The sequence below is a fragment of the Mchenga conophoros genome, linkage group LG7, assembly GCF_057382185.1.
Source record: "Mchenga conophoros isolate Kocher_MC1m ecotype Shallow Benthic linkage group LG7, M_conophoros_male_GT1.1, whole genome shotgun sequence".
NCBI classification, from domain to species: Eukaryota; Metazoa; Chordata; class Actinopteri; order Cichliformes; family Cichlidae; genus Mchenga; species Mchenga conophoros.
In genome coordinates this window covers 14,538,319-14,563,226 of record NC_140532.1, presented here as the reverse complement: position 1 = coordinate 14,563,226, position 24,908 = coordinate 14,538,319, and the positions used below count along the sequence as shown (strand labels likewise).

Sequence of the window (24,908 nt, the reverse complement as noted above, 5' to 3'; positions counted from 1 at the left end):
GACTTAGTTTAAAGCTCAGACACTCATTACAGGGATGGACACTAGTCCACCTCCAGAGTATCAACAGCCACCACGAGGACTTAAATCAATACGTTCAAGGGCACCAGTGGGACTGGTGAATAATAGGTTGCTTGTAACGGTGTGAAGGAGCCATAACATCCTCAAGCTTAGGAGCCAAGAGAAGCTCATTTGGTTTGACCAGGCGTCTGTCCGTACGTAACAGTCATTTATCCCAAAATGACACCCAGGAGGGGAAAAGTGCGAAGAGTATTTAAAAGAGAGGAGAGTGGTCAAGTCTGAGGAAGGCGTGATGGTTAATCTGACCTGAGGAGCATCAGGTAAAGAGGTAAATTAATGAGAAAATGAAATAATTAAAGAAATGATTAAATGATAAATTGCAGTCCAAGCAGGCAGATGAGTTAACCTCCTTTTAAGTAGTGTTTTTGTTTTTTCAGGCATCCTTCAACAAACAACTGTAATCCATTATTAATGTGCGTTTGATGCGAGGCAGACGCACACTTACAAACACAAGTCTGCCTTCTCAAAGAGAGCGTCTTTGAGACTTACATATGAAAACCATTCATTTCAATCTGACCAGTTAATTCAGTCTTTCTGAGGCTGAGCTGGGGGAGAAATTATAGCAGACACACTGATAGATTACGTGATAGATCAGACCGTGCAGACAGGATAAAGTCCTTATCAAAGACAGAAGAAATGGATGTAAGCTGAATGTCAACTTTATCACTCGTCCAATCAAAATTAGAAGTAGATAATATTCATTAACCCCTCGGTGAGATCACAACAACAAGGAGAAAGAAGAAATGTTATAAATCAGTGTGTGGAGTTAAAATACAAATATATAATTTATTGATAGCACACTGTTTCCTACAGGGTAGTGTGGGCTTTAACAAAATGATAATCCAAAGAACAATGTGCAGCCAAAAGTGTAACAAATTATATATACAGAAAGATTCAGCTGTTATTCTGACAGTTTATTACAGGCATATTTACCACACAGAAGTTAAGCTGTCAGTCTATTCTGTGAGCATCTGTCCATGAGCAGGCTGCTGCTTATTTATCACCGACACTTGTGAGTATTTACTAGTAGCATACAGTAGATAAGAAAACCATTTGTATTATTGAGTTATTGTATTATTTTGCCAAAGGATAAATACATACATACAGATTCCTTCTGTTGTATTTAACACTACCTCATAAGATTTGGGGATTCTAGTGGAGCTTTAGAGCTATTTGTCTTGGGCATCCTCATGGGGACACACATGTGAGTGCTCTTTTGACATAATACACATTACTACGCAGGTGTCACACTGTTGGATTAATCTATAGATGTTGGTAATGTGTCAAAAAAATGCAGCGATGCACCGGTCGGCAACCACGAGGCTGAAAAATGAAAAAAGGGCCATGCAATGAAATGTGCTATATAAATAAAACTGCCATTGCCAAGGGCCAAAAGCTGCAGTTCTTTTAATGGGCATTTGAGGCTGGTTTCAAAAATATTAACTCTTTACCCTTTGCAAGTCTAGGAGCAAGCTTTGAAGTTCTTTTATATAAGGAGTGGCTTCTGCCACATTTCAGGCCTGCTTATAGAACAAAATGACTGGGTGTGCATCAGAAGTTAATGAGGGTGGTCTCTGCCTATCCAGCTACCCTTGGAAAAACCCAGATGCTAAGAACATGATTTCTCATAAAAGCAGATCATATACTAAAATTAAGATTATCCATGATATGAGATGTCCAGATCTTTGCCTCAGGGATACACGTATTATGTGTATTGGTAACAGTTGATGTAAATATAAGTTTGTTGACAAGTAAACTCCACAGTCTAACTTTAAATGATATTTTATATAACAGCTATATGGCAGACTGAGAACTTTATTTCATTCCCTTATAAATATTTAAACATTCTATCATAGCTGCAGCTCATTTTACACCCCTACTGCCCAGATTTTGTTGGATTTTATGGTTGATTCATCCGTTCACTGTCAGAGGTGCTAATAGGGTGATGGTGGCATTATAGGTGACACCAGGCATGTGCCACGTGATGCTTTGTTGGTCAAACTCCAGCTCAGATTGTCACTGTGCTTACCCTTCATCTAAGACAGACGTAGGCGGCTGTCCTCTTGCTGTGAAACAGGCTCTGTCATGGCACAACAGTGTTGCAGCTGAGCCACTGAGAGCATATATGGACAGAAAACCGGCACAAGTCCCTGTAGCCTACAGCGGATGCAAGAGACACTCTAACCACAGGTGCTCGCCACCTGTCACAACTTCACTGGTTACTTTACACATCCCAGTGATTGCAGCACATGGGGCTCCAGGTTTCACTGTGAATTGGGATTTACATTATGCTGTCTGGTATGGTTTTGCACAGTTATCATCACCGCATGCTAACATAAAGGGATGGAAAGCATTGACACCTGAGAAGCAAGAGTCCAGGGTCCAGGTACCAAAACCCTGAAAACACTTCTTTTAAACCAAGTGCTGTTGATATAAAATGACACGACTTTGGGGCAGAAAATTAATTCAGAAAGGATTTTTCCAAAAAAGGAACGATTAGGAGATATTTGACATTTCCAGAAGAGCTGCTTTGTTTTTTGAATCAAATACCAATATGCACCCACCAACCGGCTCACATTGTTGTCTGCAAGAAGGATAGAACTGTCAATAATCTTCCGTCCGTCCTATTTGAAGTGGCGTTCTTTCGCGAGCAAATACCTATTGAGCCTCGCCAGACTGCCTGGCTTTACAATAATGTGATGAAACATGCCAAAACAGCAGGTCATTCTTTGAGCACTCTGCAGCATTTCCAGCATCCAGCTCTGTGCTCACTGTGTTAAATGTCACCTCATCAACTGCATTATTTACCTGGAACTGCAATCATTTTTCATTATATCCACATCTCGTCTGCTGAATGTTTTTTAGACTCTTCCCACTCAAATTATTTTGTGCAACTGAGCAAAAGGCGAAATATTTATTTTGTGTGCCTTCGTATGCATGCGCTGTTTACTGACATCTAGCCTTTTGTCTTGAGACGCCAGCTGCAAACATTGGAAATTATCTGAGCTCCGAATTGAGCCAGAAGGTAGATAGAAGCAAATTGAAATGCTCAGTATTACAATATACCTGGAGGTAAATACCATTTCTGCTGTTACGCACAGATTCTGCCTCAGAGGGGACAGACTGTGAAGACATCTGAGTGACATCTAAGGATTACCCCGCAGCTCAGTGGATATAAAGAGGGCAGAGCCCAGGCTCAAGTGGCAATTAGGCTATGAGCTTTTCACCTAGAGCTTCTAAGGCACTGGCCTCTCCACCTCAGTCAGTACATAAAGATGAGGTATGGCAGCTTTGCTGACTGGATGCTGCTCCAGTTCCGCCTGTCCAATGAGCAATTTCTTCTCTCCCCCCCCGAGGATTGGTCCCTTTCTGCCTGGCTTACCTCACTTCATGTGCACCAGATCTCCTACGTGCATTTTATCCCTCAATGCTGCTAGCCATACACTCTATGCAAAAGAGTCTGCGCTTTGATATTTCCTGCAAGTTCTCGTTAGCCGTCCACATTTAACCTCCTACACGAAGCGCTTTGTTGTCCTGAAAGGGTTTTTTATTGCAGGCTCATTTACAACATCACCGTCACCACTCACACCAGTATGTAGTGCCATTTATTTTCTCTTTTATGTACATATAAAAAGCGATCGCCACTGAAATCTCAAGCAAACAAGCGACTTTCAAGTTCAAGAGTGCTCTGACTTCTAAAAGCTTCTGATCAAAGGGTTCAATGGCTCGTTTAGCTCACTTGTCAGTTTTTACTGAGTGGTGCCATTTTCCACCAGCCTTCATTTAAAAAGGGTCCTTTCTTTCGTTACTTGGTTACATATGGTAAAGATTGCATTTTATGTTTGCTGCCCTCGTTTAACTTCAAGTGGAAACCTTATTTCAGCTCCGGCATACAAGTTTTATCTTCCACCTCGCTAATGTATCACCTGCTCGAGGATTTCAGGCTAAAAGTTTTGTAGTGTTCACGGGGAAAGATAAATTGAATTTCCTGAGTGCTGTGATAGCTGCGTGTTGTTCGGGCTTCTCTTACTCTAATGATGCTTCTTTTTCCTCCACAGCCGTGGCGCTGAAGATTTGCATATCTTCATAATACTGCAGAAGCAGTGCATTTCCTTCTCGTCATCCCTCAGCCTGCATGCTATAGCTGTCTATAGTGTTTCCCAAAAAAGGAGCACATATCCCATGAAGTGGAAAGCAGAAGTCAGCTGTCCATTACTGAGAGCAGTAGCATGGCCTCTTTGGACTGCGTTTTAGTTGGAAGCTTTTTACTCCCTTAGCTCTCATGACTGACACAGCTCATAAAGCACACCCCCCCCCACACCCTCCGACCTTCAGAGAGAATACAGGACCCTACATCAGCTGCTGGCTTTCACAGATCCACCTGAGTCTCCAACCTCTTCCACAGTTCAAAACAGCCATCAGAGAGCCACTTAGCTCTGCAGCTACCACAAGCCGTAGCTGGACACTAGTTCAGCTCTCCTTATTTAAGATCTATCACTCCCTTCGCTGATGTCATAGCATCTAATGGACTCTGCTTTATTGACTTCTCTGTGAATATACAGTAGCAGAGTACATGGCATCTATTTTCAAACCGCTATGAATAGAGATAATCATCATTCAGGATATGGGTGCGTTTCACTGACCCTCTCATGCTCAGAGGGGCATGTTTGCTCTTCTTTACCATTAGTAGCCCGTCTGTTGATAAAGACAGATGGATGGATAAAGACTATTATGCTGATTATATCTACTGTATCTGTACAATCAGTGCATGTTCAGTCGAGCTGGATTGTGCCTTTTTTTCCAGTCTGGGTCAGTCTCTGTAATCAGGAGATAAACTCAGGTAGTGTCTAATGTTTGAGATGTTTAGGATTCTTATCTTGCAGGCGATACAGGTGTAAAAGCAGGTTTCCATCAGCCACACAGAGCAAAGTTCAGTTCCCGCTGGCGCCGGTTAAGACACGTATTCTTTCTGTCGCTATAGTCTGAAAATCCACAGAAACATCTGCAAGCAGCTCACGACACAGAGCTGCTGAAGGAGTTGCGTGGTTGAGGCTTTTTGTGCGTTTATTGTTTTCTCAGTTTACAGCTGATCTAAGAGTGGTAAGAACTTGACAAGAAATGCAAAAAACATTATTATTGCTACATAATGAAATTAAATGTGGCGCTGTGTGAAATAGGTTCATTGTGTTAAAAGTCAAGGATGCCGACATTTTGTTTAGAAAGCACTGAATGTAAGCCAAATCTTGTTTCTAGGAAAGCTCCACAGAGTACACAAATCATTAGCTGGTCACAATGGTGCAGGGACATATTTAAAAGCGGATCGACAGACACACCGGTAAACAAGCATTTAAACTGTAATAAATGATATAATTTACTGGCTCCTGTTGAGAGTCTAAGGTGGCTAACACAAACCAGCTATTGGCAGGTAAAAAGAAGGACCTGGCAACACTATTCCTCATTTTAGGTTGTTTGCTTAGCTGAAATGAGGACAGTCAGCAGGAACATTGATAAAGGAAAAATAAAAGGACGACATTACTTGTTATTTATTTATTTATTTTTATAAGGGATGCACAGTCTGTGTTGCCTATATTTCCCCATCCAGGGTTCAAGGTTTTTTTTTTCTAATGCGCAAACTAAATGATTCTTTTGCACCCCAAAATAAAATGTTATAAGACAAAATAACCATCCTTTGTCCCACAAAGACTCCGTGTGTGGCAATGCTTGTGTGGTTGAGTTTGCTCTCTCTTTTCTGAAGTGGCCTCGGGTGTCTCAGTGACTTGAAAACAGCGGTTCAGGTTGAGGGAAAGCGCGAATAAAATGGAGATCCCATTCAGACTTTCCCTATGAAATATCACCTGCCACTATTACTCCTTTCTAGTCACGTCAGTTCCCCGAGGAGATGGCAAGGTGGACAATAAGGCAAAAGATGTGACAGAGAAGGGAGATGAAAAGTAAGGATGCAGTGATGGTAAATTATGGGCTGATGCCAAGGTTTAAAATACTTTTTGGCTCTTTATTTTGGCTCTTTTATGTCAGGGTCACAAAGACATCTTTGTTATAAAGAAGTAATTCGACTGTTTTGAAGTCGTTTAACTCTTCTGTGAAAGGAGTTGATGTGTGGAGTGCTGAAGGATGGACCCAAATGCAGGACGTGGGATGTAAATAACAATAAAAAACCTTTTATTGAAGCCAAAGGTGCACAAGTTCACAGAGGAAGGCATAACAGACACTTTAACAGCAGACAAAGAGAAGACGGGACTATTGCCACATTCCAGATACCTCGGAACTCACTCCTGGGCCGATGCATTCCAGAAAAGCGTGTCGTCTCCCAGGATTGAAGCTGTGATTTTTTTTTTGCTTGTTAGGCAAATGTGTAAAGCACTACACTACAAAAAAACTACCTGCTATACCACCATGCAGAAAGGCAAGTTTAAATTGCCTTTGAAAAGCCATCGCCACGTCCAAAGGTCTCAGTGAGAGAGCTTTCCAGTGTTGCAAAATCTCTGTCTAGTTTTGAGCCTGATCACATGACCTCAGAGACCTCCTGGCAATGCATGGATGTAAAGTTCTTGTGCTTGTCCACGCAAAACTCTAAAAGAAAAAAAAAGTCTGGAGTTGATGGAGAGTCTCTGCAGCTGAATTAGCAGCGCTGTGTCATGCGAGTACCTAGAAGGCAACCCGCAGATGCTCCAAGGACGTTTTGTTAAGATGAGTAAACAACGAATTACAATAATCCAGACGTGACGAGATAGAGGGATGAATAACAATCTCCAACTCAGAGCGTGACACAAACAGGGACCAGATATCACAGTGCAACGATAAAACTAATCAAGCAAGAAACAAGGCTGAAAATTGCTAGAATAGTAATGAAATCAGAGTATAGTGAAATCAGAGGATAACTTTAATCCAAAACGTCAAACTCTAATACAATGCCTAAGATTTTAATCGCCTAAATCAACGAAAAGCTACCATGACATCTTCATCCCACTGTCTTTAATCGTTAGGCCGGCACAAAAATTAATGCAACACCACTGCCATTACTTAATGCCATCGCATTTGCCTGTAGGCCTACGGCCAGTACCGGCCCCACGTCTGGCCGGTATATTGGTGTATCCTTAATGGAAAGGGCAGTTATGACAAGCAAAGGAAGGAAAGAAGACAGCAGCTGGGAGGAAGGCAAACCCAGTAACTGAAAGCCAAAGCCTGCCTGTTTGTCATTGTTTATCACTTGTGGGTGTGAAAATGTATCCTGACATCCATTTATCGCTGTATGTTTTAGAATCAGTTAGAAAGAAATCCTGAATTTGAACACATAGCCATCTTTCCTGCAGCGCAGATAAGAAAAGCTCAGTGAGGCCGTCTGTCCTCGTGCTGCAAAGTGAAGCCCATCCAGTTGTTTTAAATGTGAGAGAATGTGGAATTGAAAACTCAAGAGTGCTGATGTGTGAATCTATTCTGACTCAGTCACACACTGAGACACATGTGAGCAGCAATAGATGATGTTTTTTTATGACTCTCTTCCAGAGCCACCTCTCTCGCTGGGCATCTACCGATACCCATAAATCATGAGCTCTCTTGTATTGTCAGCCTCTCCTCTCCTCCTCCTCTCTCCCCCTCCTCCCTCCACTTTCAGACTGTCACTTAACAAGCTGTGACACAGTGACAGTGATGTGTGTGCATCTGAGTGATGCCTGGCTCCACTCCTTATTGGAAAGGTATTGAAACGCTCCGGCATGAAAGGGCTGGTGATGAGATTGTATTTCTTAGGTTTTTATGAGAATGTAAAAAAAAAAAAGAAAAAAAGGGAGCTCTGCTCGGCTATTCAATTAAACGTGGTGAGAGAAATCCCTGCTTTCTTTTGGGTTGCACCCTTTGACAACATGATGTACAATGTCCTCCATGTTTCTATTTTACACATGTTGAAGAAAATATCTGTGTGTGTACCAAAAACCATCACTCACATTTAAAAAAAAATCTCTTTCCACCCTCCTGTATGTGTGTGTGTTTGTGCACAGGCTCAGTGTCCCTCAGTGTGTTCCTGGTCTCCCTTGCAGTGACAGTGTGTGCTGTTTGGCTGGTGGCTCTTTGTGGCGTCTGTGGTTGGTGTCAGCGCAAGCTGGTGAGTTTACACACACACACACACACACACACACACACACACACACACACACACACACACACACACACACACACACACACACTGTAGCTTCCAGTCACATTTGTTGCCACCCCATTATCCTTCAGTAATCAGAGAGCCTTAAATAAACAGTGTGGGTTTGCTACAAAAAAAAGACATTTCAGAGCATCATCAAAAAAGTACAATGTGTGCAGCTATTAAGAAAGTCTGTGCAAATATTTTGTGCAGTTGAGAAATTTCGAACGCAACAATTTATGTGGACGGATTAATTGTGGACTGACAATTCAAATACAGCATTGCAAGTAGTAGTCTTGTTATTAACAGCTAGCGCTACTTGACTGTTATTGTTGACTTTACTTCTAGCAAGTTGAATTTTCTTGTTAATTACTTATTATTATCATTAATTGTCTAATTACAATATTCCTGTGAGGTTAGCAAGATAGCGAATCAAGCATAAGTTCCCTGATTTAGAAGTGACAGGAAACACAAATCCAACTTTTCCAGTACACGCACTAGTATTCAGCCCTTGCTGGTCATAAGCCTGGATAAATGGGAGGATTGCATCTGGCATTGAAATCTGTGCCAAGGTATATATGTGGATTGATTTACTGTGGGAAATAACAGAGGAAATGAAAGTTGTAAATGCAAATTTTACATTACTAACTGGAACTGGAACTTTTTTTAAATTCCACAAACATTTCTAACTTGTTTTGATGGTAGAAATATATGCTGCTGAAGCTATAATTTTACTGTTCACCTCACAGGAATATAGTAATTAGCTTAACAACAAATTTGAGTTGCCAAAACTCTTGGAAACAAGTTTTGAAAACTCATTTTGCCTCATTATTTTGAGTTTTCTTAGCACTAACCAAAACGGGATTATTAATAATGATTTTACAGTGTTTTGTATTAACTGCTAATCATTAATTAGTGTGTAAGTAGTTGAATCACTGTATCTGGATTAGAATTAATTTTATCTAACTTTTTAAACAGCTATTCATCGATTCTTCTAGAAGTTTATCAGAAGAGGATGACAGGATCATAAGATCGTTTCTAACTGAACAATAAAAAATAAGACATTCATATATTTGCAGTGAATGGACTTTGAACTGACTCTTTGTTGTCCTGTGAATAATACAGCTTTTTAAAAACTCAAACAATTATGCAATAGAAAGTACTCTGTAAAAGGTTTAGAAAGAAACTATGTATCCAATGGGACCAACTTAAAGACTTTTGCAAAATGACAAGGCCCTTTCTCAGTCTAAGGAGTCCCTGTAAAAAGCAGCATTATAGTGATTTCCAAATGGGTTATGAGATTCATAGAAACATTATCATGTGTTTGCCACAAAAATACATTTAACTCAACAATTGAGTGGAACTAAACAGCTTTGAGAAGAATGGGTATAAGCTAACAAAAAGGATCACAATAAAGAAAACATAAAGGAACAGATAAATGATTTAGGAATGACCATAGCTAGCTTAAACTGTGGCTATTAGTTAAGGCATTAGCTAACAGTACAGCTAAAACAATGAAACTGTGAGCTAAAACTAATGGATAAACCATTCAGATAGTTTGCTAAATATTATGATCACTTGTTAATGGAGTATTAGTTGTATTTATAGTTAAATGGCTAAGACAGTTCGCTTACAATCCGATCAATATTGTCGCTAAAAGCAAACAGCTGAAAGTAATCCACATCCACTTTAACATGAATTCTAATGAGGTTCTGTTGATGAAAGGGTTGTTGAGTCCATCTGACAGCCTGTATGAGTACATTAGATGAAATAGGCTGATAAACACTGTAGTAGGGTACTAATTAACCTCCTAAATATGACCATCTCAGCATTTCTAAAGAGTGCTGATACAGCGTCAGCACCAGTCCACTCGATGGGAAGAACCAGATCAAAAAGACTGACCTCTGACAGGGGGCATGTCATCGTGATTATGTGGTATGAAATGTGATTGATTAAAGGGAGGCAACCACTCTTTAGACAGACCGAGCGGTATGGGCTGGTGGCACTTTGGCTGACTGATTCTTTTTTTAATTTTTTTATATTCACATGCCTCTAAAGTTAATTGGTTTCAGGTTCATCCTGTGCTTGTACAACCGAGGAACACGGGTCACCTATTTCACATTTATTGTTGGCTCCAACTCCTATTTATTTGAGCTCACCATCACGCTGCTGTTAAACTTACTGGTCCACAGATGGCAGAATTTGGCACTGCAACAGGCTCCACACACCACATGTCTCACTACATAATATCATTTGTATCGCCAGCAAGGTGACTGTATCTAGATTACTTCTTGATGCCATTACAACATATAGGGAGGAAATGATCTGTGCTGAAATGCAACAGAGGTACAACACAGGCTTTCTATTGTTTGCTTCAGTGGAACATCACATTATATTTGATATTCCACTTTAAAGTAAATGGAGCAGTGAATGACTCCCAGTTTTCTGCTGTGGATGGAGGTAGTTCTGCTGCCACTACCTTGGAAAGTCCCTTAGGTCCTCTCCAGAGCACTGCTGTAAATGGATCTTATTTCCATCCTGTGATAGTGCTGTGCAGCAGCCACAGAGGAGCAGGGGGCTGGGATAGGGGGCCGATCTTTAGGCCTTATGACCCTGCGTGGGCAACTGTCCTCACACCACAGTTATTATAGTTGTTTTTTTTATAGTTTTTATTTGTATTGTTTTCAGGAGCTTATTTCTAGCACTATGTTGGATATGTTATCATCTATAAAACAGAAAGCTTTTTTCTTCTTCTTGCAAATGTCATGCTTTCTAACAATAGCAAGAATAAAGAAGAAGGCAGCCAATATCACTGATTTATTTTAATTGGACCTGGCTTTGATTTAATTAAAAAATGGGGTAATTTTACATTACAATCAGGCTTTTAAGCTAATATTTGATTTGTGAAAAGAAGGCTAAGAGGAATACACTCACCTCCCCTTTTTTAGGTTTACCTGTTCACATCCTTGTTAATGCCAGTGGCATGGCAGCAACTCAGTGCATTTATACATTTAGACAAGGTCAAGATGGGCTGGTCTGAGTATTTCAGAAAATGATGACCTGCTGGGATTTTCCCACACCAACATCTCTACAGAGAAAATGTTCAGTGAGCGGCAGATCTCTGGGCAAAAATACCTTGTCGATGACAGAGGTCAGAGGAAAATGGCCTGACTGCTCCAAGCTGAAAGGAAGCTAACAGGAACTCAACTCTCTTGTTATAAAGGTTTGCAGAAGAGCATCTCTGAAATCATAGCACGTCAAGTCATGAAGCAGATTGGCTACAGCCACAGCAGACCACACTGGGCACCAATGACTACAATTCATACAGGTGCAAAAAAACAAAATAAAATATTGAATATTGAAAAGAAAAATGTCCTGATATGATGAGTCTTAATTGGTCCTTTAACATTCAGATGGTAGGGTCAGAATTAGGCAAAAAACACCATGAAAGCATGGATCCATCCTGCCTTATAGAAACTGTGCAGGCTGGTCATTGTCTAATGGTGTGCAATATATTTTCATGGCTCACTCTGGGTCCCTGAGTGGAAACTACCTGAGTACTGTTGCTGACCATGCCAAGACCGTGTACCCATCTTTTTAAAATAACACACCATGTCACAAGGCTCAGATAATCTCAAGCTAGTTTCCTGAACATAGCAGTACTCTAATGGCCTGCAGTCACCAGATCTCAAACCAGTAAAGCACCTTTGAGGACTGTTTCCAGCCCCTTGTTTAATCTATGCAATGAAGAATAGTTCTGAAGGAAAACAAATGAGTACCTAATCGTGTCTGGTAAGCCTACATCTTCAACCAAATTCAAGATCTCAGTCATTACATTAAACCCTCCATTATGTTTTGTCATAATGCCAATAAATATGGAGCCAAATCCAGGATTCAGGGACAAGAAACAACTGAACAGTATATTTGGACAGGAAAGTTGCCTCCTTAAAGCTTGGAGCTTGGAGGGGAGAGTATGGGGTGGAAAATGGGCAGGCAGATTAGAAACTGGAAAGCATTTTTCCCTCAGCAGGAGGAAACCAGCATGAGAGCGCAGGTGAACCGAGTTTGAAGGAGTGGTCCAGAAACTTTCCACAGGGCAAGGAAATTCAGAGACGTGTTTCCAGCTGTCTTCGCACCAGGCAACTCACCAGAGAAACAGAACAGAAAGCAAGGTTAGGAATTTCATGGAGAACGGAACCGTGAGAAACCACTACAAACCCTGATTACCACCAACGAAGAGGCAACAATTCCGCTTGAGCCGGTCTTTAATACTGCATCCTTGATGAGCTGATGAGAAACATGTGCACAAGCTCCAGAAAACTAGAAAAACCAGCCTACTGCTCCACCTGAGAGGTGCCAGGAAACCAGGTCTGACATGAGGGTATTTGGCAAGAGGGAAATAGGTATTATAATTCTGTGCCATTAATTTATGAAGGCTAAAAAAAACTTCCCAGGCTCATATAAACAACAAGTCTAAATTGACAAACCTAAAAAACTGTGCCTCAGGCACAGGATGACCATCTCATTGAAGATACCAATTTGCGTACTTATGTTTTTTTCTTATCTGTGCATCTTACACTGTTTACATCAGAGCGTGTGCTTTTGTGCGTGTGTGTGCTGTGGCGGGGGGTTATACAGAGTGGCATTAAGATGTTAATTAAGGCCTTTGTAATCTTTGGACCACTTATTTTGAGAAAAATGTCAGCCGCCCACTGGTGTGAAACCACATTAAACGCAGACGGTTGATGTACCAAATAATTAAGTGTGACTGAGATGAATGGCGGTCATTTGCATTGATGAGAAACTTGTTATTGGTAAAACAGCGCACTTTGACGAAGCACAAAAACTGCTAATCTTGTTCAAAATCATCTTCCCACGTTAATCTTATCGTCTTCAAAATGCCTATTTTGTATATGGGGCTAACAATAATGAAGGCTTGGCAGCTATATAATCTGTTCTTCTAACATAAATTGCACTACAAAAGGTTTCCGCATCCACACTTAGCTGGAGCTCTTTATCTCTGTTATTTTCCGTGGCAGCGACGTATTGCCTGAAAGCATGAGTAGAGTGCACATACAGTATAATTTGCTTTATCACAGTAACTTCCAACTAAGCCCTGTTATTTTAAATACCTGCAATATATGGTATGATACAAAATCACACAGGCTTTTGTTTTTTATATTCACATGATACTGTCATTAGGAAAAAAGCTCTCAGCATTCGATCATTTGATGCTCATTTTATCTAAAGCCACCACGGGCCAGTCCATGTCTAAAACTCTAATTTTTGATATTTCTGAGTGTACTCTTTGACAGTGTCAGCTTTCATAAAAACAAATGTTTGCCTGAAGCTTCACGTGTCAGTTGCGAGTGGGCCCATGCCACTTTCGCTTATGATTCATAGGTTAATAGACAAGACATTTTGGGCGAGTGTTGCTTTCGGTGTTTTAGAGCTGGCAACCAGTGCAGTGGGTTTTTATTTAAAAAGTCCTCATGTGCAGTCATCCTGAAGCCTCCTTCTTGCTTAGCTCTCTGTTATTTAAGCCCCCTGGAAGTATTACAAATTGAATGCTTCTCCTTAGGCTTCCTGTTTGCTCATGGCTGTTTATAAACTCGCTGGCATCAATTAATATTTTTTTAATATTTGCTTTTTTTAGTCAAGTAATTATTCTGTGCTCTTCCATCCTGACAACTAAAGGAAGTACAGACGATAATGCAGTGATGAGCTCGTGCGTTGAGAAGCTGAGGACTGTCAGCGGGGGCTTGTGTTGTAGGTGTTGGGAGAGATTTTGAGATATCAGAGGTGATGCAGCTAACATCTGTTTGGGCAGCAGTGGCTGTTTGGCATTCAGAAACTCTCCGCCTGCTCCTGTGAGCCCTGTGCTGTTTGATCCATGACATAGTTGTGAGTGAGGTTGAGATTGGACCTGACCACAGTCGCAGCCTGATTCAGTCCCTGTTGGGCTTGTATCAACAACATTCGGCACTTTGCTTGCATTAAGTGGATGTCAGGAGTTCACAGTCGTTAATGGGATGATAGTAATTACATTCATCGGAGGAGGGGGGAGATGTGAAAATTGATAATTGCTAAATTTCAAAAGGAGAATTGTCACAATCATCGGGAAAATTACAGTAACTGCACAGTATGTAAACGTTTGGATTCTTGACCTGTCACGTTCAATGACGGAAAGCGGTGTCGGTTCTTTCTGTGCCTTATCTTTCCGCCATTACATACTTCTTCATGTCAGAAAATACTACAGGTACACATACGTATATAAAAATGTTTTGACAAATGCTAAAAACTCAGTGATCACTTGATGATTTAGCAGCAGACGACCATTTTAATAGTGCACTCCTCTCTAATTATGGTGTGATGTGGGTAATATTGAGCGAGCATGTAGACTCTTGCTGCCTGCTAATTCACAGCAAACAAACACAGCTGGGTGTTGGAAGGCAGTGCACTGCCAGCAGAGACAGAGAAAGTGGTAGTTTCACTCAGTCTCCTCTCATGTGTTCCTTCAAGAAAACCCTCAGCTTTACCCTGGGCAGTCCAGCATCAAGCCTTTGTTCACTCGTCTGCGCTCACTTATCTGATGGAGCAAATACAGAAAACAAAGAGAATCGGCAAGTTAATAAGTAGTAGTTAATAATTCAGAATAGCCTGTACAGTCTTAATTCGCTCTGTTTTAGACAAAAATAAGACAAAAGAAGACGTAGCTTACTGAACAACAAGAAACAGCAAGTCTTACAAATTAGATGAGAAAACTCAGTTTTGGGTAAGGTGGCTAATTAAAAGGAGTACGGTAGAGTCAACATCAAGTCAACGCTCTCTTACAAAACAAGAAGTATTGATCAGATTATATCAATGACAAAAGTAAATACATGTGTCTATGTTTGTGTGTGTGTGGGCTGAATTAGTTTGTTGGTCATGTAGCTCAGACACTGTCTCTCTGGAGACAGCTGGCAAGTTACACTATATTGCCAAAAGTATTCACTCAGCCAATCAAATTATTGAATTCAGGTGTGCCAATCCCTTCCATGGATACAGGTCTATGAAATCAAGAACCTAGGCGTTGGACTGCTTCTACAAACATTTGTGAAAGAATAGGTCACTCTAAAATCACAAAGTGGGGTCAGCAGATGCAGAGGTGCATAGAGGTCGCCAACTTTCTGCAGAGTCAATCGCTACAGACCTCCAAAGTTCACGTGGCTATTAGATTAGCTGAAGGACAGTGTGTAGACTGTGTATTCTTCATGGAATGGGTTTTCCATGGCCAAGCAGCTGCATCTAAGTCTTACATCACTAAGGGAAATGCACAGCATCGGATGCAGTGGTGTAAAGGACGTTACCACTGGACTCACTGGCAAGCAGTGGAGATGTGTTTTCTGGAGTGACGAATCACACTTCTCCGCCTGGCAGTCAGATGGAGTAATCTGATTTTGGTGGTTTCCAGGGCAACGGTACTTGTCTGACTGCATTGTGCCAAAGTTTGGTGGAGCGGGGATTATAGTGTTGTGGTTGTTTTTCAGGAGTTGGGCTCAGCCCCTTAGTTCCAGTGAAAGGAACTCTTAATGCTTCAGCATACCAAGACATTTCACGCTCCCAACTTTGTGGGAACAGTTTGGAGATGGTCTCTTCCTGTTTCAACATAAGTGCACACCCATGCACAAGGCAAAATCAAACCTTTTTTGCAAGTCTGGAGTGGAAGAACTTGACTGGCCTGCACAGAGTCCTGACCTCAACCTGCCAGAACACCTTTGGGATGAATTACAGCAGACTGCAAGCCAGGGTTATCCAACATCAGCGTCTGATCTCACAAATTAGCTTCTGGAAGAGAGGTGAAAATTCACATAAACACTCTCCTAAACCTTGTGGAAAGCCTTCACAGAAGAGTTGAATTGGTTAAAGCTGCAAACCCATATTTATTTAACCATTATTTATACGGGTATTCTGATTTAGACTCAATATCTCATTTACAAATGACCTGTTTCAGATGGCATAGTAAAATTACACCAGTAAAAAAAGCAACAATAAAAAAGCTTAAATTGTCTAATGTTTACATGGCCATATCACTACATTGAACCCTGAATATTGTATCATATAAAAACTTCTTCTTCTCCAAAAAAGGGCATCCAGCGAGTTTTCAAGAGATGATGAAGCATGAAAGACTACATGTCTAGAATGAATGGTTAGCCAATAGTTGACATATTTGCTGGTTTTCCTTAATAAATTTCCCCAAATTTAATAAGTGACAGCTCAAAAACTAAAAAGATTGAAAGCCTTAGGGCTATAGATAAGAGTTACTTGGAACATTTTTGAAATTTTAATAAGCTTGCTTATCCTTGCTAACCCCACCCAGAGAGGAAACCACAGCAAATACTTACGATCGACAAATGAATAACAGCATCAGAAAAGGGAGCCAATGGCAGTGATTCTATTAAACCTGTTGTAAAGCTTTTAAATTCCAATTTTGCAATATTTAATGCAACAGAAATGAATCATCCACATGAAGGTTATAAAAAGGGCAGCTCTTCATCAGGAATGAAAAACAAACTGAGGCATTCAGTATTGAGATGCAGTATTTTGCTAATGTCACCTGACCTGACTCAATTCATTTTTTCCACTCACTCAAATTTAAACACATTATTTTGGCCTGATTTAAAGAACTCGCTGTCTTCTTATCCTTAGAGTGGCTTGCTTTAGTCCTTGATAAAAAAGACCTCCAAACATGGCTTCAACAAAATTATATTTTATTTGCACAATTGAGGGGACAAACTGCCAGGCGCTTGCATAATCTGCAGCAACATAAAGTGGCACAATAAAACTTAAAAGCACAATGCATCCAAAAAACTCAGGATTTAGGGCCCGCTGTCACTCTTGAACTCTTTTGCAGGCATTTAAATGATATATATTGCAAAATGACGTTTCCATCAGTAAAGTTTATGAACACATTACTAAAACTAATTGAGACAGCTGAGAGAAGCCAGAGCTGATAAAGAACAAGACATTGCCTATTTATTCAACCAAAAGTATTATTTTGCTTTCAATGCTGATTATGTAATATTTGAAAATGTTTGCTAATTGCCTAATTACTCTTTTTTTTGGAGAGCCTTGGGTTCTTAGTTCCACTACGTCCTGCTCTACAGCCCTTCTATATTCCAATAATTTAATTTGTAACCTGCTCTGCTGCAGTTTGATTGTTAAAACGTATTAGTGGATTTTTTTTTTCTCTAAGTGGAGCCTCAGTGCAATTTGGGTATCTTTTATAATTGCTTCATCATAAGAGTTGGAACTATTATGAAGTAATGGCACAGAGCCAGACGCCACCCAATACTATGATCGTTGTAAACTCCCTGCCATTAAAGAAGAAGACAAAAAACACTTTTTTTTTCAGCCGCCATTTGAAATATTGACTTCATTTTCTTCATTATTTCTCGTCTCATGTCTGTGCCGTTGTATTCATCACTATTTTTGTAGCCTCCACACCTCCCATGAAGGCAGAAGCAGAGTGTTTGCCATCCATTCTTGTGAATGAGCCGAAGGAAGAGTGAAGAGGAGATGGATTTGAAGCTGTGCGTGTGTGTGTGCACGTGCACGGAAAGACAGATGTGTGTTTGTCACTCAGTGCCCACTGCAGAGTGTTCGACTCTTTCCTTGTTTTCACATCCAACCCGCTCGGGACTATCTGTCACTCATTGCTTCACTCAGTTCACTATTTGCACCTGTCCCCCCTCCTCCCATCTCTTTGTCTCTCACGCTGTTCTGCACCGCCTTTGTTTTCTCTCCTTTCTGGTAGCATCTTCTGTTTCTTTTCTTTTTTTTTTCAAATTTGATTTCTATTTTCAGCCCTCAGCCCTCTTTCTGTACTGGACTCTCACTCATCATCTGTGTCTTCCCACCTTCCTGAAAATTTCACGATAGCGTTGAATGATGCATGAGTTTCCTTTGATAGTTTGTCCTCGCTTCACAGAAATACAGACAGTTCTGCCTTCCCAGAAATGATTGTTCAAGAATACTGTGTTTGCCTATGTGCAAGTATTTGTATAGGGAATGGTGTAAGAAATCATAATCGCTGGTTTTAGGTCTCTAGCCAGCATGTCATATCAAAAATGTGCTTTAAAAGTTCATGAATAGGCTGAGGACATGTGCTCAGTGCAGCTCTGTGTCTATAATAACAGCTACATACACCTCTTGTATGCAGCTGTTCAGCGAGTCATCCTGTCAGATCAGTCTTTATTTATTTGGGGACCTTTCCAATTTAGGTTAGCGCTGATTATACAATAGGCGAGTGGCTTTGTTTCACTGTGTGCAATGGATATTATCAGTAGAGCTGTGTGGGCTTTATCATTTTTTCTCAGCAGTGTTATTGTCAACACTGGCTTTGAAACTAGTTCAACAGGATCCAAAGCCACAGTGTCAGTTTGCCTGCTGGGATTCAGTATATAGATTCTGACACATTTGCATTTCCATATAGATTCGCTTTGTCTGCGCATCGATCATGTAGAAGTGAGTCAGTCCAGAGGCAGTCAGAATATGTGGTTGATTTTTCCTTTGTGTTTTCTCTACATGTTATTAAGATCAAAATTATGATTAGTTTTGTTATTAAAGCAAATGTGATTTCAAAATGACGTGGAAAAATACACTCACCAACCACTTTTAGATCTAGATTTGATCTACCATGGTAGTACTGGGTACAGGACCCCCTTTTGCTTTCAGAACTGCCTTATTTTTTCATGGCATAGAGTTAACAGGTGCTGGAAACATTCCTATGTTGACACGATAACATCACATAGATTTGGGGAATGCATACCCATGATGATAATCTTCCTTTACTGATTGGATTGTGATCTGGTGACTATGGACTGATTTGAGTACAGTGTACACACCGTCACGTTCAAGAAACCAGTTTGAGAAGATCTGAGCTCTTTGGCATAGTGTGCTGTCTTCAGGAGATGGGCCCACTGTGGTCATAAAGGGATGGACATGGTCAGTAGCATTACTCAGGTAGGTTACGGCATTCAAAAGATGCTCAGTTTGTACTAATGGATCCAAAGTTCTGCCAAGAAAATCTCTTCCAAACCAACAGACCACCACCAGCTTGAAATGTTGTTACAAGGCTGGACTGATCCGTGCTAACCCTGCCATCTGAACTGTTGCAGCACAAATGGAAACTCGCAAGACCAGACAACAATTTTCCGATCTTCTAGTGTTTTTGTAGTTGTTGGTGCCCAGTGTGGTCTACTGCTGCTGTAGCCAACCTGCTTCAAGGTTCAATGTGCTATCATTTCAGAGATGCTCTGCTGCAAACCTTTGTAACAAGTGATTATTTGAGCTATGGTTGCCTTCCTATCAGCTCGAAGCAGTTTGGCCATTCTCCTCTGACCTCTGATGTCAACAAGACATTTTTGTTAGGATGCCTGGGTCGTTCACCCAGTGTTTTTGAGTTTATTATATTATTTATCATTTCTATTCTTTGGTTTCTTTGTTAGAGTTCTGTCTTATGGTTTATGTCTCTGTGTAATCCTTGCTGTCTCGCCTGTCTGCTATATCCCCGTGTCCAGTCAGTGTCTAGAGTCAAGTCAAGTCAAGTTTATTTATAGAGCACATTTAAAAACAACCAAGGCTGACCAAAGTGCTGTACAGTAAATACAGATAAAAATACAATAGAACACAATTTCGTAATAACACCTCGCTGATAAAAATAAAATAAAAATATATAAAACAAATAAATTAAACCTTTCTAAAAGCCAATGAAAAGAGGTGAGTTTTAAGAGCGGTTTTAAAAGTTTCTAGGCTTTTGGAGAGTCTGACGTGAGGAGGTAAACGGTTCCACAGTCTGGGTGCAGCCACAGCAAACGCCCTCTCTCCCTTTGTCTTTAATTTATACCTGGGAACATCTAAAAGCATCAGGTCGGCTGACCTCAAAGATCTCCTGGGGCGATAAGTACTAAGGAGTTCTGACAGGTAAGAAGGTGCAGTGCCATTTAAAACCTTAAAAGCCAGCAATAAGATTTTAAAATCAATCCTAAAGGCAACTGGGAGCCAGTGGAGAGAGCAGAGAACCGGAGTGATGTGGTCTCTTTTTTTTGAACCGGTCAACAGGCGAGCGGCAGCGTTCTGCACCAGTTGAAGGCGATGTAGACAGGAACGATCTAGGCCAGCATAGAGGGAATTGCAGTAGTCCAGCCGTGAAGTAATAAAAGCATGGACCACTCTTTCTAGATCGTTCCTGCAAAGGTAAGACTTGACTTTGGCTAAAATCCGCAAATGATAAAAAGATCCCTTAACTACAGAGCTAATTTGTTTATCAAGTTTAAAAGCATTGTCAAAAATAACACCAAGACTCTTAATGGAAGAAGTGCAATCGGAGGTTAGGGGTCCCAAAAAGTCAAGAGAGAAGTTGGGATCTTTAGGAAGCCCAAACACAATGACTTCAGTTTTGCTTTCATTAAGGTGTAAGAAGTTAAGAGTCATCCAAGTCTTAATGTCAGACAAGCAGGAGAGTAGCGGCTGCAAAGAAACATTGCAGTTCAACCTCAGAGGGAGGTAGATCTGAATATCATCGGCAAAGGCCTACTCTTGGCCTCTTTAACGGCTTTCTGATAGGTTGAAAGAGAGTCTCTGAGGATATTAAAAGAAATGTGCAGCTTGTCCTTTTTCCATTTTTTGTCTGTGTCTGTGTCTGCCCTGGTCCCACGTCTCTGTTCCCTCTGTTGTAGTGCCTGCCTGTGAGTCTGTCTGTAATTTCGCGTCTCTGTGTTATGTTTCCTGTTTTACTTTGAAAGTCTGTGTCATGTAAATGCGTCTGGTTTTGCTTCCTTTGTCTCGTTAGGCCTGATTTGCCCCAGCTGTGTTTCCCTCCTGTTACCCATTCCCTGATTGCTCCCTCTGTGTATTTAAGCCCTGTGTTTCTCTGTGTCGTGATCTACCGTTTACGATGCTGTGTGTTCTGTCTGCTTGCCTGAGTTTATTTGGAGTCTCAGTTTTGTTACCTTTTTGAGTTCACCTTTTGCCTCCGAGCTTCTGCACTTTGGGTCCACCATTCCTGCCTGCTCACAGCCCTCACATAACAATTTTCACCCAGAGATCTGCTGCTCACTGACTATTTTCTCTGTTTTGGGAGATTATCTGTAAACCCTGGAGATGGCTGTCTGGGAAAATCTCAGTAGATAAATGCTCAGACCAGCCCATCTGAAACCAAGAACTATGTCACATTCGAAGTCACTTCAATCACCTTTCTTCCTCATTCTAATGCTTAGTGTGATCTTCAGCAGGACGTCGACTTTACTTGCCTAAATGCACCGTGTTGCTGCTTTGTAATTAGCTGGGCTACCAGATTCTGGCTTTTCATGGCTACTAGAGCGAAATGCAACAAGGAGATAGGAGAATCCTATCCATCCTATCCTCAATGTGTATCAGAGCATCACTTTCAGAGTTGCATTCACTGTATTTTGTGGGATAGGGACTTTTCAGACTGATCTCCCCCCTTATTCCACTTCCAGCAAAGTGTCAATAGAGCTTACCTTCAGTATGACATATGTGTTAAGCACCTTTAATTGAAATGAGCTTTTCCAGAAGAATGCCCACAGCCGACCTTACTTTTTGGTTACTGCAGGTAATGTGCTAGCTATTTGAAATAAGGCTTTTGCAGGACTTTCAAGAGGCTTCTCTGCAACACCCAGCAGATTACCTTCAACAGGCAATTGCTATGTAAATTTTTAGGGTGGTGCGAATGATAGTCATAGTCAGGAATGGTTCTTCACTGCAGATTTGATTTGACTTTGATTAGTGTAATCAGTAGACCAAGAAGTAAAGGACCAATGGCACGGTGTTCCTGAGATAACAGGAGACGCATTCGCACTTGAAATTAGTACAGCAAAACCACAGCTTCAAAGGACAAATCTAAGCTAACCTTTTGTTTCTCTGCTTTCTGTCATCCCCTCCCTCCGCTTGGCTCAAGGGGGAGACGCATAAGCCAGGAGTGGAAACAACAGACACTCCAGTCTCATAGTCATAGTCAGAAATGGCTCTTCACTGCAGATATGATTTGACTTTGATTAGTGTAATCAGGAGACCGTGAGGTAAAGGACTGATGACACAGTGTTCCTGAGATAACAGGAGAGGCATTTACATTTCATTTTAGGACTGAAAAAAACACGGCTTCAAAAGGAGAAATCTAAGCTAACCTTTGGTTTTTATTATTTTTCTGTCATCCCCCTGCTCTTGGCTCAAGGGGAAGAGGAATAAGCCAGGAGTGGAAACAGCAGACACTCCAGACTCGGCACGTGGGCGAGGGGAGAAGAAAGCCATCAAGTAAGTGCCTGGTAACTGGTATGGGTAGAAAAATCTGGTGATAATGAAGTCCATTTGGTTCAGCTTCAAGTCCCTCGATGTACACTACACAAAAAAAGAAAGAGAGCCCACGTTGTTCTATCCTGAAGAGGGCAATCTCTACAAGAGCATGTTCAGGAGGCATTAAATGAAAGGTTAGTGATTTAATCAGTAAAGATTAAATCTGCATTATCTTACCTGTGAAGCTTTTGGCTGGACGAGTCTGCTCCTGCACTTATCTTATTGGATGTAAGACAGGTCTCCTTTAAGTGCCGCACATCTGCATCGCTTAAGACGGTTCAGGGTCAAGTAAAACAAGCGGGGACTCGAGCATTCACAGTGAAATGCTCAGGAGGATGTGTTTTTTCTAACATTTCTTGCAGGGCTCAAACTAGTATTAAGGTATTTTCTGTTCTTGATAAAACAAGGCCATAGGTCAGTACCAGAAAATGTCAGAATCATAATTCAGAGTATTCCACTTTATTCCACAAAATGCCTCTGTTAACCTGCTCATCACTTCTTTTCTCCTGTAGCCTGATTTCGCTCCAGCTTATTTTTCCGTGTGTGCGCCGTGTTTTTATTTTCCGTTTGAACGGTTTTGAGCACTAAAGACGAGCTTCTGTGAATGTATTCTGACTTGGGTTGTTTTAAACTCTTAATTTCTTGCATTTTCTCTCTCACTGGCTCCAGCAGCATCGCTGTGCTCTGTTGATCATTTCAGCTTTGAACTCCTTCTCTTTGTGTATCGCCTTTCTCTCCCGCTCTGTCCCCGCGCTGCAGCTCTGACCACTGCTGTGTGATTTGTATGACATCAGTGATTCTGCTCACCTTTTTCTCCCCTTCTATGACTGTCTGCAGTTTACCTCTCTGCCTTCTGTCTCATGCGTTCACGCTTTCTCACTGCTCACGCGAAGGACGGGGGCCAGACTTCTTAATGTTTACTCAAATGTCTCTCATCAGTGGTACCATGCTTAATGAACAGAATGTAATCACATGCTGTATGTATTCATCAGAGTATAATTCTTCTCTTGCTCTATCTCCTTTTTTTCTGTCTCTGTGTCTTTGCTACAGTACATTGCTATAAAAAGCTTTCAGTGAATGCCTTTTTCCTCCAGGCTGCTGTTTTTTTTAAATTTATTTATTTACTTTTCAGTCACACCACTATGGTGGCTTGTTTACTTCATATAGAAAGATAGAAATGAATCTGGACTTGTTTTGTTTCAAACTCCCATTTGACGCAGCTCTAAGAACAACCCTCTTCTTCAAACCGACCTTGCATCGTCTCCAAAACGAGGAGCGGCTGTTGGGAATGGTTGGTTGGTGCCGAGGCTGTCCATAGTTGTGTTGCTCTGACCTGTCTCTCTCTCTGGCCACAGTGATCTAGACAGAGACTTTTGGAATAACAATGACAGCAGCACAGTGCAGCAGAGGTGGAGCTCCTATCCGCCCAAGGAGTTCGTACTAAACATTTCTCCCTATGCCCCATATGGAGATCCGCGCCTCACGCTCAAGTGAGTCTTGGTCCAAAGCTGGTAAGAGACTTTCCCCTGAGCAGGGCTGTAATGAGGCAGGGGCAGTGCCACTCCAGTTTCCTTTCCTTTCCTTTCCTTTCCTTTCCTTTCCTTTCCTTTCCTTTCCTTTCCTTTCCTTTCCTTTCCTTTCCTTTCCTTACCCTTCCACTGTCCCTGTTTCCTAGTTGTCTAGTCGCCACTGCTAGTCAATCATCAAATTGAACTTCTCGATGTGGCTGTTATCACGCATGACAGCTTATTAAATTCACCTACTTTTGTAATCTCCATTATGTCTCTGTTCCTTAGGCCCACATTTTCTTATGAATAACTGGGGCTGTTTAGCCAAAGGCCTTTTTTTAAAAAAGCCATAATCCATAAATGTCACAGTGTTGCATAAAATACAGGCTGCACATTTTAAGACCTGTTTTTTTTGTTGTTGTTCTTGTTTAATCTAATTTCCACCATCTATAGTAATCCATCCAATGCTAGCACACCCGAGGGCACAAAGGGTTAGTAATGATTACTCATAATCTGCCTGGGAAATGTGAGTGAGGGAAATGCCATACATGCACATTTCAGCATCCCGCAATGGCTGTTCGACTCCGACTGCAGCACAGCGGCGTAAACCCTGCAGGCTAATTTCTGCTGCTTCTCCTCACATCTTGTCACCTTTAAATGAACACAGAGGCGCATGTTCAGATGCCCCCCTACTCCCTACAGCCCTGCCGCTAAACACTAACTCCTGACCTCTAACCTCTCTCCCATGGAGTGTAACCATGGAGACGGACAACCCTCGTAGTTCCCCTTAGCAAAAAAAAAAGAAAAAAAAAAGAAAA

The 24,908-nt window shown here is 41.2% G+C and overlaps 1 protein-coding gene across 1 annotated transcript in view; it reads left to right on the top strand.

Annotated features, from left to right (window-relative positions):
- The window catches only part of LOC146569793 (synaptotagmin-7-like), a 53,738-nt gene extending 28,830 nt beyond the window's left edge, over window positions 1-24,908 (top strand). Inside the window, exons 2-4 of the mRNA XM_085282344.1 lie at window positions 8,094-8,197; window positions 22,464-22,543; window positions 23,938-24,908. Of these exons, the coding sequence (XP_085138470.1) occupies window positions 8,094-8,197; window positions 22,464-22,543; window positions 23,938-24,076 (323 nt within the window). The 3' untranslated portion in view covers window positions 24,077-24,908. The remainder of the gene's footprint in view (window positions 1-8,093; window positions 8,198-22,463; window positions 22,544-23,937) is intronic.